General features: G+C 39.7%; 1 protein-coding gene across 1 annotated transcript in view; it reads right to left on the bottom strand.

Moving 5' to 3' along the window:
* The window catches only part of CPSF1 (cleavage and polyadenylation specific factor 1), a 406,695-nt gene that overhangs the window by 326,976 nt on the left and 66,970 nt on the right, over positions 1 to 12,749 (bottom strand). The window contains exons 8-9 of the mRNA XM_033933046.1: positions 9,637 to 9,776; positions 7,813 to 7,923 (exon numbers count right to left, since the gene is read on the bottom strand). Of these exons, the coding sequence (XP_033788937.1) occupies positions 7,813 to 7,923; positions 9,637 to 9,776 (251 nt within the window). The remainder of the gene's footprint in view (positions 1 to 7,812; positions 7,924 to 9,636; positions 9,777 to 12,749) is intronic.

The following is a 12,749-nucleotide window of genomic DNA, read 5'->3' as shown; positions in this document are numbered from 1 at the left end:
GGAAAGTTGGTCCTCAACCTGGCAGCTAGGCTTCAATGCTAAGAAATGTAAGGTCATGCACCTTGGAAGCGGAAATCCATGCAGGACGTACTTCTTGAACGGAGAAACTTTAACTAGGACTTCAGCAGAACGAGATTTAGGAGTAATCATCAGTGCAGACATGAAAACTGCCAATCAAGTGGAGAAGGCTTCATCTAAGGAAAGGCAGATATTGGGTTGTATCAATAGAAGTTTCGTCAGCCGAAAGCCTGAAGTCATAATGCCGTTGTACAGGGCCATGGTGAGACCTCATCTGGAGTACTGTGTGCAATTCTGGAGGCCACATTACAGTAAAGATGTGCGCAGAATTGAATTGGTTCAGCGGACGGCCACCAGAATGATCTCGGGGATCAAGGGTCTCTCGTACGAAGAGAGACTGAACAAATTGCAGCTCTACACTCTCGAGGAACGTAGGGAGAGGGGAGACATGATCGAAACATTTAAGTACCTCACGGGACGTGTCGAAGTGGAAGATGATATTTTCTTTCTCAAGGGACCCTCGGCCACAAGAGGGCACCCGCTCAAACTCAGGGGCGGAAAATTTCATGGCGACACCAGAAAGTATTTCTTCACAAAGAGAGTGGTTGATCATTGGAACAAGCTTCCAGTGCAGGTGATCGAGGCAGACAGTGTGCCAGACTTTAAGAATAAATGGGATACCCATGTGGGATCCCTAAGAGGGTCAAGATAAGGAAATTGGGTCATTAGGGCATAGACAGGGGGTGGGTAAGCAGAGTGAGCAGACTTGATGGGCTGTAGCCCTTTTCTGCCGTCATCTTCTATGTTTCTATGTTCTATGTGACGCAGCATATTTACCACGATCGGGCGCGGATAGCGGGTTGATTGATGTCGTTGGTGAGGTACTCGGAATGCATTGTCAAAGTCCAGTTTCGGTGTAATGGGCAGCTTTAGAATTTGCGGTAAAAGTGCTCCCAGGAATTCCACGAGGTCACAGGATTCCCTGCCTTCCGTTAGGCCAAGGATATGGAATCCATTACGCCGCGCCCTGTTGTTAGTGTCCTCCAGCGCAAGTTCTAGCTGTGCTGTGCGCGAGGCCTGGCGGATTAAGAGATTCATCTGTTGCTGCAGCCTTCGTGTCGCTGCAGCCTTCGTTTCTAAAACTTCGATTCGGGTGACAGCTTTAGAAAATTCACCTTTGACCAATGATGAGCCTTCATTTCAGCTATGTTGTGGTTGGTTTCAGTAAGTAATTCTTTGATGCCATGCAGTTACTCCAGAATGGCTGAATTCTCATCCTCAGATTTGCCGGGGCTATTTTATGAGGAGAAACAAGTTCCACACTTTTTTGCTTGCCCGGTTTTGACACTGCCATATTTAGGCAAGGACGGATGGTAGAAATATTGAAAAAAAAAAAAGCAAGGTAAATGATGGTTTTCGATGGTTTAACGTTATTTCCTCAGGAGCTCGTCCTCTAGGCTGCCATCCGTGCTAGAGCTCACTAGTGCCCCCCCTCCCCGAAGCTTGACTTTTGAAGTTCATACAATCTGAGAAATAAACACATGCAATATGGAGGTGTTTATGTTTATTAAGATTTTTTATATATATCGCTCCCGCATTTAAGAACATAAGAAACGTCTTCACCGGATCAGACCTAGGTCCATCTAGTCCAGCATTCCGCACACGCGGAGGCCCAGTTAGGTGCTCCCTGTTGGAGACCCGGATTTCCCGTATCCCCCGATATGATTTGCAAGAAGGTGTGCATCCAACTTGCGCTTGAAACCCTGAACACTAGTCTCCGCCACAAGCTCCTCTGGGAGAGCATTCCAAGCGCTCACCACTCGCTGTGTGAAACAGAACTTCCTGACATTTGTCCTTAACCTAAGCGGTTTACAATGTAACAATTGAATACTGAAAGGAAATCCATTAATATCCAGATAGGAAAGATAAAGATAGTGCAGCCTGGGACAGAATAAAAAATGGGCCTGGGGAGGTGATGGCAGGGGAGCTGGATTCTAAACAACAAACAAGTTCTGCATGACTGTCTGACCAAACCAGCTGTCATGTAATAAAATTGCTAATATCCAATCTCTCCTTATTACTGTAATGTCCTTCACGCAGGTCTTCTGCTAAGCCTTCTCTCTCCCCTTCAATCTGTTCAGAATTGCGCTACACACCTCAGGTTCCACCGGTGACATTATGCTCTCATTACCCCTCTCCTCAAATTGCTTCACTGACTCCCTGTCCATCTCTGCAGACAGTTCAAACTCCTTTTACTGACTTACAAGTGTATTCATTCTGCAGCTCTTCACTATCTCTCCCTATACTCTGCCCCAGAAGCTTCATTCACCTAAAATCATTCTCCAGCACCAAAGCTCAAATGAGTCAATCTTCTTTCTCTCTTGTTTCTGTAGTTTTCAAATTTCGCATCTACTACTATTATTACTATTTATTATTTCTAAAGTGCTATACATTTTAACATACAATAGTCGGTCCCTGCTCAGAAGAGAAAATGAGTGTGTGGACAAGTTTGATCTTCGTTTGGAGTGTTACCTCCTTGCCTTTGAATACTTTGTTGAGAGCCTTCATTGAAGAGCGACCAAGTGCTATTCTGTGGAGCATTTTCTCCCTGCTAGTTGCTTCTTTGTTTACAAAAGAGCCAAGATTGAAATCCTTTACAATGTCTATTCTATCTCCTTCAAGCTCAAAACCTTCATCATTTTCCGTGTTCATAATCTTATTTATGTTCAGTTCTAATCCCATGTTATGACTTTCGGCTTCGACTTTTCTCAGTAGGTACAGCATGTCTTCTTTGCTGCTAATGATGAGCATTGTACCATCTGCGTAGTGCAGGTTGTTTATATTTCTGCCACCAACTTTGAAACCAATGCTCTTCTTCCAAATTTGCTTTTCTGAAGATGGTTTCACCATACGGGTTGGACAAATACGGTGACAAGATGCATCCTTGCCTGACATCACGTTTTATTGGAAACCAATCAGTGTTGCCGTATTCAATTCTCACTGCAGCTGCTTGATTTTCTTTTTTTTTTTCTTTATTTATTTATACATTTCAAAATATTCAATTCAAGATTTAACTTGTACAGAAAGTGATTTACAACAAAGAAAAATTTTCCCCCCCAATTTATATAAGAAAATAAATATTGCTTAATCAACTCAAGTCCACACTTGATTTTCATATAGGCTCTCTATCATCTGAGTTATGTGTTTGGGTATTCCCATTTGCACTAGAGTTCTCCATAGTTTATTGTGATCCACACAGTCAAAAGCTTTTCTGTAGTCAATGAAGCAAAGGTATAGTCTACCGGATAGTCTAGAATCCATTGGTATTACAGGAAATGTTTTTAATTGGTTCCAGGGATTTATAGGGTATTCAAGGATGCAATTTATCTTACAGCTGGAACAACATCTGTGGGGTACCTCAGGGTTCCCCCATCTCCGACTTTGTTCAATATTTAACTCATTTCACCGGGCAATCTGCTGCAAAGCCTAAAGCTCAACTTTTATATTTATGCAGATGACATCACAGTTGTGATTCCATTAACTTGTTTGTCGTCAGATTTTATTAATCTTTTAGCTAACATTCTAAATCAAATTGAACTCTGGATGATTGCTTTTAAAGTAAAACTAAATTCAAACAATTAAAATGATGATATTGCCTGTGGTTTGTTATCAAATGAGTATGATACCAATATTTTTTCAGGGGTCCTTTTATAAAAAATTAAACAATATTATCACAAAATTTGTTTGGTTTGGGAAAAGACCCAGAATTGCTTTAGTATCTTTACAAAGACCAATTGTGGAGGGAGGGGTAAATTTTCCAAATTTTTATAGGTACCATCAAGCCTATATTCTAAGACAAGGTATGTATTGGATCCTCCCAGATCTCATGGAGAATGTACCAGATTGGCTATATTTAGAATGGCGGCTCCTGTTCCCATTACATTTAGATCATTTAATTAGTATAACAATGCCTAGAAGATACAAAGATAACAGAATTTTATTAGACACTTGGAAAACATTAAGATATATAAATAACCTATCACCAGATCCAATTTGTAAATCACTAAATCAATCTATTTGGGTAAACTCCAGGATCAAGATTGGCGGATTTAAGATCGTCTGGAAACAATGGATAAGTGCAGGCATACGAACATTAAATGATGTCATTTCAGAAGGTTCACTGCTTAGTTTTTCACAATTGCAAAATAAATTTGGCTTAAATAAATCACAATATTTTAAATGGATGCAATTGGGAAAAGACCCAGAATTGCTTTAGTATCTTTACAAAGACCAATTGTGGAGGGAGGGGTAAATTTTCCAAATTTTTATAGGTACCATCAAGCCTATATTCTAAGACAAGGTATGTATTGGATCCTCCCAGATCTCATGGAGAATGTACCAGATTGGCTATATTTAGAATGGCGGCTCCTGTTCCCATTACATTTAGATCATTTAATTAGTATAACAATGCCTAGAAGATACAAAGATAACAGAATTTTATTAGACACTTGGAAAACATTAAGATATATAAATAACCTAATCACCAGATCCAATTTGTAAATCACTAAATCAATCTATTTGGGTAAACTCCAGGATCAAGATTGGCGGATTTAAGATCGTCTGGAAACAATGGATAAGTGCAGGCATACGAACATTAAATGATGTCATTTCAGAAGGTTCACTGCTTAGTTTTTCACAATTGCAAAATAAATTTGGCTTAAATAAATCACAATATTTTAAATGGATGCAATTGAAGCAGGCCATTCAGGTAGGGTTCCCTGAATGGAAAAATCTTAATGCTCAATATAGTCTGCAGGTTTTATGTTTCCAGGCGGATTTCTTGGGTCACCAAGCCGCAAAATGGTACAAATTGATTTATGGATTTTTAAATAAAAAAAAGAAAACTGGTCTCAGGGATATTTGGAGTATTGAGATTGGACAGACAATTTCTGCATCTCAATGGCCACGATTTTGGTCCTGGAGATTAAGATCTACAAAGTCAGCATCTATGAGTCAAACATGGATGTTTTTATTACATAGAGTGTTATGGACCCCTACGCGCCTGCAAAAGATAGATAATACTAGATCCAATAGATGCTGGCATTGTAAAATAGAAATAGGGACCTTAGATCACTTAATTTTTTTTTGTCCCTGTATAAATGCCTTTTGGAATCTGATTTGGCCCCAAATTAACAAATTACTAGAAAACCATGTAGGACTCTCATATGATACTATACTATTTGGCACTGCAATGAGAACTCAGAGTCCGATATCAGTAAATAATAACAAGCTGCTATTAATATTGACAGGAGTCGCCATGCAACAAATCACACAAAATTGGAAAGACTATACCAAATTAAATTATACGTTCTGGTGGAACTCTGTCTGTCATATCTACAAAATGGAAAAAGTATTAGCATTACAACATGGGAATCTTCATAATTTCATGAAAATTTGGCAACCATTGACTAATTATTCTAATGATTAGACTTCTTAGCACATTCACAGTACTTATATAGGAATGGGGAGGGTTATGCATAATTTTTGGAATTATTAATTGTAAAAATGGGGAGGGATTTATAACTTTTGATTATATATAATTTATAATATTTACTGTGTATAAATTAATGTTGTATTAATGATAGATACAATGATATATAATAATTAATTATATTACTTGAAATTCTATTATTGTAATAATTGAAAATTTAATAAATAAAAATTTAAAAAAAAAAAAAAACTAAACTAAATACTGAAAAAAACCAAATTTTTTCTAACAAATCCCAATGAAAGGATAAAAGAAAATTTGATTCAAGTGAGCGGACGAGAATATAAAATTGAACAATCCATAAAAATACTAGGTGTAACTCTTGACAAACAAGTGACCCTGGAAAAACACATAGATCTATTGTTTAAGAAATGTATTTCAGTCTTATGGAAGCTTCGCACTATTAAGAAATTTTTTGACGAACCTTCTTTCCGTCTACTGGTACAAACATCCATTCTGAGTATTTTTGGATTATTGTAATATTATATATTTAGGGGCTTATAAAAAAATACTCAAAAAATTAAGACTAATCCAGAACACTACGGTTCGACTTATCTTTGGTCTAAAAAAATGGGAACACAATATCCCTTACTATCAAAAACTTCACTGGATGCCAGTGGAGTCTAGAGTTCTGTTCAAGTTTTCCTGCATTATTTACAAAGCAGTTTTTGGGATGCTACCCGATTACCTTGCCTCTCAGTTTTTTCTGAATTGTTCTAATAAGAGTACTCGTAGAATAAACCTATTTAATTACCCTTCTTTTAAATCATGTCATTACAAGAAGTTCTTTGACAGAATTTTATCATTCCAGGCCGCCAAACTGAATACATGGCTTGGAAAATGAATACTTGAGGCCACTTCTTACTTTGATTTTAGAAAATCACTAAAAACACGCTTGTTTGACATGTTTTCTTCTTAGTCATGTTACTGCCTAATCTATCATGAATTCTTAACAGTTTTTCCATCTTAATTGTGCTATTGTCTTAACTTTATTGATCTTATCAGATGTATCCTTTTTATCGACTGTTTTTATTTTGTATCTAGATATTGGCTGTTGATTCTGTATTTTAGATATTGACTGTATGTATTTTTTGTTGTGAACCGCTTCGAACTTCTGGTATAGCGGTATACAAGAAATAAATTATTATTATTATTTTTTGTATTCTTTGCTTTTCTGCAATATCCATCTAACACTGGCAATAATGTCTCTTGTTCCTTGACCTTTTCTGAAACCAGCCTGAACTTCGGGTAGTTCTTGCTCAACGTATGATTGGAGCCTTCATTGTATTATTTTCAGCAATAATTTGCTGGCGTGTGGAATTAATGCAATTGTTCTGTAGTTGTTACAGTCCTTGGCATCACCTTTCTTCGGTATAGGTATGAAAAGTGTTCTTTTCCAATCGGTTGACTGTTCTAGCAGTTGGTAATAGAACTAGTGCCTAATGGTAAATATATTTACATTGGTGTATATACAAGCCTCTGATTGGGGTAGATAAGTGTTTATTTTGCTTAGAAGTGTGAGTCGAGCAATCAGGTATTCTGACTTAACTTTATTAGAAAGAGAAGTTGTTTTTTTGTCTCAGCACTTAGTAATATGAAGTATAACTGCATAATTAGTACTGTATTAGTATTTACTAGCCAAGACAAATAAAATGACCATATTTTTCCAGACACTGATTGTCGGTCTCTGTTGCCAGCATATCGGGGGGGAGGGGGGGACTAGTGGGCCCGGGGATAGGCGATGGTCCATCTTTCCTACATCTTTTACATCTCCCTTCTACCCACACCGCTCTCTCCCTCCACATGAGCTCATCCAAAGCGTACACTTTTCCAGACTCCACCTCACAGCGTACCCCCCTCTTTCCTTAAACCTCCCTTCCATACTCCTCCTCTCTCCTTTAAATTTCCCTTCCACACCTCCTCAGAATTCACAAAGCATCCAATTCTCTCTCAACACCTCCCTCACATGCCATCACACACTGTTTTACTCCTCCGTTCCAGACTCGCTCATCCTTTTGGACCCAAATGTGCCCTTCTCGTTTACACCTACTTTTCATATTCCCACATCCTCTCCTCCACAGTGGACACTTTTGAGCAGTTCCATTCCGGGAACAGCAGTGTATCTATTAGAAATTAAATTCCATCTTCCAAAGAAGACACCCAGCTTTCATTCTTCCATCTTCCTTCCATCCTTCCACGTCACACACACACACAGACAGACTACAACAGAAAGTGAAATTTCTCACGCAAAGGGAATGCTGTTGTTCCATTGGTCAAGCTGTTTAATGATACGCCATAGGGTGGGACACTCTGGTTCAAGTATAGCAAGGAGTTCACAGCAAAGATCACAACACCACCTGCAAAGAGACAGGAGAAATTACTAACTCTCCAACACTTCCCTGCAGACACACAAGGAAAGATTTTTCATATAGGCTCTCTACCATCTGAGTTAAGTGTTTGGGTATTCCCATTTGCAAAAAAATAAGCTAACCGTATCTACGTTTGATGTATTAAATCCCCTCCCTACTGCAGGGACACTATTATAATATCCATCTTCATCCCAACCTTGGAAGATTAGCTGCAAAGCTTATTAAGCTAAAGACTGTAATACCACTTTTACTCAGTGAAAAAGCCATGATGGGGTGAGGGGGCTTGGGTTCCTGCTCCCCCTCCCCCCGCACACACACTTTGGGCTTTGGCCTCCTCCAGAACTGCAGCACCTCTTTAAATGGCTGGTGAGGATGCTGAAGCCCATGAGCCATTTCCTTCTTCCTGGCGCCGTTTCTTTAATGCATAAGTTGGCAATATGCCTCCAGCCACTGGCCAGTCTTCTCATTCATGCTCAGTCAAGAAAGCAAATTTTCTTGACTAGAAGGTAACGATCTAGTGGGTTTATAGAAAATCAATTTCTCCTTCAAATCCAATTTCTGAAAATCAAAGTTAACAATTTAAACTGGGGCTTTACTTCATATGCATAAGCATGGATTAATGAGACAAAGCCAACATGGATTTAATCAAGGGAAATCTTGCCTCATCAATCTACTATATTTCTTTGAAAGGGTGAATAAACATGTGGATAAAGATAAGTCAGTTGATATTATATATATCTGGATTTTCAAAAGGCATTTGACAAAGTATAAAGCAAATAGAATGTTAGGAATTATCAGGAAAGGAATGGAAAACAAAGCTGAAAATATTATAATACCCTTGTATCGCTCTGTGGTACAGCTGTACCTCGAACAGTGTGTGCAATTCTGGTTGCTGTATCTCAAAAAATGATATAGTGGAATTAGAAAAGGTACGAGAAGGGCAATGAAAATGATAAAACAAATGAGATTTTATTTTTATTTATTTAATCATTTATATTCTGCATAGCCTACAATTCTATGCGGATTACAAACTATTCAGGCACTCAAGCATTTTTCCCTTGCAAAAGTGCTCATTGCTCCATACGCGACCTAGCTAGAATAAAAATGCCGGTTAGCAGAAAAATACAGTAAATTTAAAGGGAAAGAGCCCTTTAGATCGGCAAAGCCTCAGGATTCTTTTTTCCCCACAACAGACTCCACTGGCTCTCTAAGCCGGAGGCCTGACCTGTATCAGTGGCCAGGCTGCCAACTGAGGCATGTCTACAAAAACTTGGGGAGGTGGAGGAAGGGGGGAGGGACCCAGCACATGACCCGCTGGGTTTGACACCCCCAAGGTCGGACGGATCCCCCAAGCTCCATCCGTCACCAAAAAGGGGAGCAGGAGTCCTAAATAAATTCCAACAACCCTAACAGGGGGAGCCATAAATTTTCCTAATCTCACCTGCTTCGGAGACTGAGAAAGGCTGGGTTAGGAGGGGGAGCCTCAGCTAATATACTACAATCAAGTTTTGGTCTCAGTCTCCACCTGCTGGTCACAGTGAGATATTACGAATCAGTAAAGAACTGTACCAGTCTATCAGGTGACACAGAAAACAGTTTTAACTTAAGACACTGATCTATTCTTATAACAGATACAGTTCTTGTACTTTCCTATCTTCTTCTAGATACAGACATGCAGCAGCAGCTGACCTACACACTCACCTATTGGCTTGGGTACAGCAAGAGCCTGAGTACAGTCAAAAGGCAAGTTACTGAGAGACCATATGACAGGGTGAACCTTTTGCATGATGTTGAGGGAAATGGCCACGATGCTGCAGGTGTCCTGACGTACAGCAACCCGTCTGCAAAGGGAAAAAAGCAAAATCATTCATTTCTTTGAGTCCTGTTATTCCAGTCAACCAATGGGAGGAATCCCACACCAGAAGATGGGAGACAGAGGAATTTGGCACAGCAGTGCTGATGACACACAGTTATTCAAAGATGTTAAATCGCAAGAAGACTTTGTGAGACAGAGAGACTGGGCATCAAAATAGCAGATGATGTTTAATCTGAGCAAATACAAATAATACATGTGTTAAAGAGGAACTTTAACTATAGCTATGTGATGCTGGGTTGTATGTTAGGATTCATTGCCTAGGAAAAGGATCTAGGTGTCAACATTGAGGATATGTTGAAACCCTTAGCTCAGTGTATGGCAGCAGCTAAGAAAGCAAACAAAATGTTAGGAATGTCTGTTAGCCTGTAAACTGGTATAGTCCTTACGAATGGGTTATATACGCCACTGCTACCAGCAGGTGGAGACTGAGAACAAACTTGTATATCAGTATAGCTTCCCCCCTAGAAATCCAGTCTGTCGAATAGCCAAGCAGAACCTAGAAAAACTAACTGAAAACAGTAAAACACACTCCAAACAGAAGTGTAAAAACAACAAATATCTGTAAACAACTGTTGGAACATGTGGAGAACTTAACCTTTTCCTATCGTAATAAATTTTACGTTACGCTGGTTCCAATCATAATTAGTTTAGCAAAGTTTTGTATTATTCACCGTTATCATTTACGGCTATTGTAAGCATAATGTAAATAAGTCATAAGTCTGTAAATTCAAATATTTTGTGTTCCTGGCTCTTTATTAGTTCATACAGACTGTTTATCCACTGTCTATGTCATTTTTGGAATGTCCCGTCATCCAGGACACACGATAGAAAAAGGTTAATCTTGCTATAGAAAATATCCCCACAGCTCACCAGCTAAGCCAGCTGAGCCATAGCTGCTGTTCTTAAATCTCCCTGGCCCTAGTTCAATTCTAGAACCCGCAGAAAAACCCAAAATCTGCACGCAAGCAAAATAAAAACACGCAATCACCGCACAAAGACAGACAGGGTGGGAGACTAAACCAGTCTACCAGGCTAACAGAAAGAAAATTAGTAGGTAAGAACCTAATTTCTCCTTCTGTAGCGCCTGGTAGACTAGTATAGCCCTTACAAATAGGACGTACCAAAGCAGTACCCATTAAGGGTGGGATATAATCTTTTTCTTGAGAAATTGTAGAGTTTAAGTGATGTTGTATATTAAATGATGATTTTATTGTACACTTGTTCAAAGATTTAAAATGAATAAAGATTTATAAAAAAAAGAAAGTTTGAAGAATCTGTCCCTCTCTACTCTCTCTATGCCCTTCATGATCTTATAAGTCTCTATCATATCCCCTCTAAGTCTCCTCTTCTCCAAGAAAAAGAGACCCAGTTTCTCCAATCTCTCAGCGTCGCTCTCCTCTGAACCCTCTCAAGTAACGCCATGTCCTTCTTAAGGTATGGCGACCAATATTGGACGCAGTACTCCAGATGCGGACGCACCATCGCCTGATACAATGGCAGGATAACTTCTTTCTTTCTGTTTGTAATACTCTTCTTGATTATGCCTAGCATTCTGTTTGCCTTCTTAGCGGCCGCTGTGCACTGTGCCGTCGGCTTCATTATCATGTCCACCATTATCCCCAAGTCCCTTTCTTGGGTACTCTCATTTAATAACATCCTTCCCATCGTATAGTTGTACCTCGGGTTTCTGTTTCCCATATGTAATACTTTACATTTCTCAACGTTGAACTTCATCTACCATCTCGTCACCCATTCCCCTAGTTTGTTCAAATCCCTTTGCAATTCTTCACAGTCCTCTTTAGTCCGAGCTCCACTAAATAGTTTGGTGTTGTCCGCAAATTTTATTTTCTCACCCTTCGTCCCTGTTTCTAGATCATTTATGAATATATTAAATAGCAGCGGCCCGAGCACCAAGCCCTGCGGGACACCACTCGTGACCCTCCTCCAGTCCGAGTAGTGGCCCTTCACTCCTACCCCCCAACCAGTTTCCGATCCATCTATGTATGTCTCCTTCCACCCCATGGTTCTTCAGTTTCCGGAGTAGGCGTTCATGGGGCACCTTGTCAAAGGCTTTTTGGAAATCTAGATAAATGATGTCTATGGGGACTCCTTTGTCCATCTGTTTGTTAATTCCTTCGAAGAAGTGCAATAAGTTCGTTAGGCACGATAACCCCTTGCAGAAACCATGTTGGCTGGTTATCAGAAGTTCGTTTCTTTCATAATATTCATCGATGTTTTCTTTTATCAGTGCTTCCGCCATTTTCCCCGGAACTGAGGTCAGACTCACCGGTCTGTAGTTTCCCGGGTCACCTCTTGATCCCTTTTTAAAGATGGGCGTAACGTTGGCTATCTTCCAGTCCTCTGGGATCGTGCCTGTTTTCAGGGATAGATTGCAAATTTGCTGCAGTAGTTCCGCTATCTCCTCCTTTAATTCCTTCAGAACCCTTGGATGGATTCCGTCCGGACCTGGGGATTTGTCTGTTTTTAGTTTTTCTATCTGCCTGCGTACATCTTCAAGGCTCACTTCCATGGATGTTAATTTTTCTGCTTGATTTCCATTGAAGAATTGCTCAGGTTCTGGTATGTTGGATGTGTCTTCGTTTGTAAATATAGACGAAAAGAACATGTTAAGTCTTTCTGCCACTTCTTTCTCCTCCTTCACCACTCCCTTCCTGTCTCCGTCGTCCAGCGGTCCCACCTCCTCCCTAGCTGGTTGCTTCCCTTTAACATATCTAAAGAACTGTTTGAAATTTCGTGCTTCCCTGGCTAGCCTCTCTTCATACTCTCTTTTGGCTTTTCGAACCACTCGGTGACATTCTTTTTGATACTTCCTGTGCTCTTTCCAGTTCCCCTCAGTTTTGTCCTTTTTCCATTTCCTGAATGAGTTTTTCTTATTGCCTATCGCTTCCTTCACTATTTTAGTTATCCACGCTGGGTC

This window comes from Geotrypetes seraphini, chromosome 2 (genome assembly GCF_902459505.1).
Source record: "Geotrypetes seraphini chromosome 2, aGeoSer1.1, whole genome shotgun sequence".
Classification (NCBI taxonomy): domain Eukaryota; kingdom Metazoa; phylum Chordata; class Amphibia; order Gymnophiona; family Dermophiidae; genus Geotrypetes; species Geotrypetes seraphini.
The sequence above is the reverse complement of the archived record's forward strand: the minus strand, read 5'-3'. Positions and strand labels throughout refer to the sequence as shown.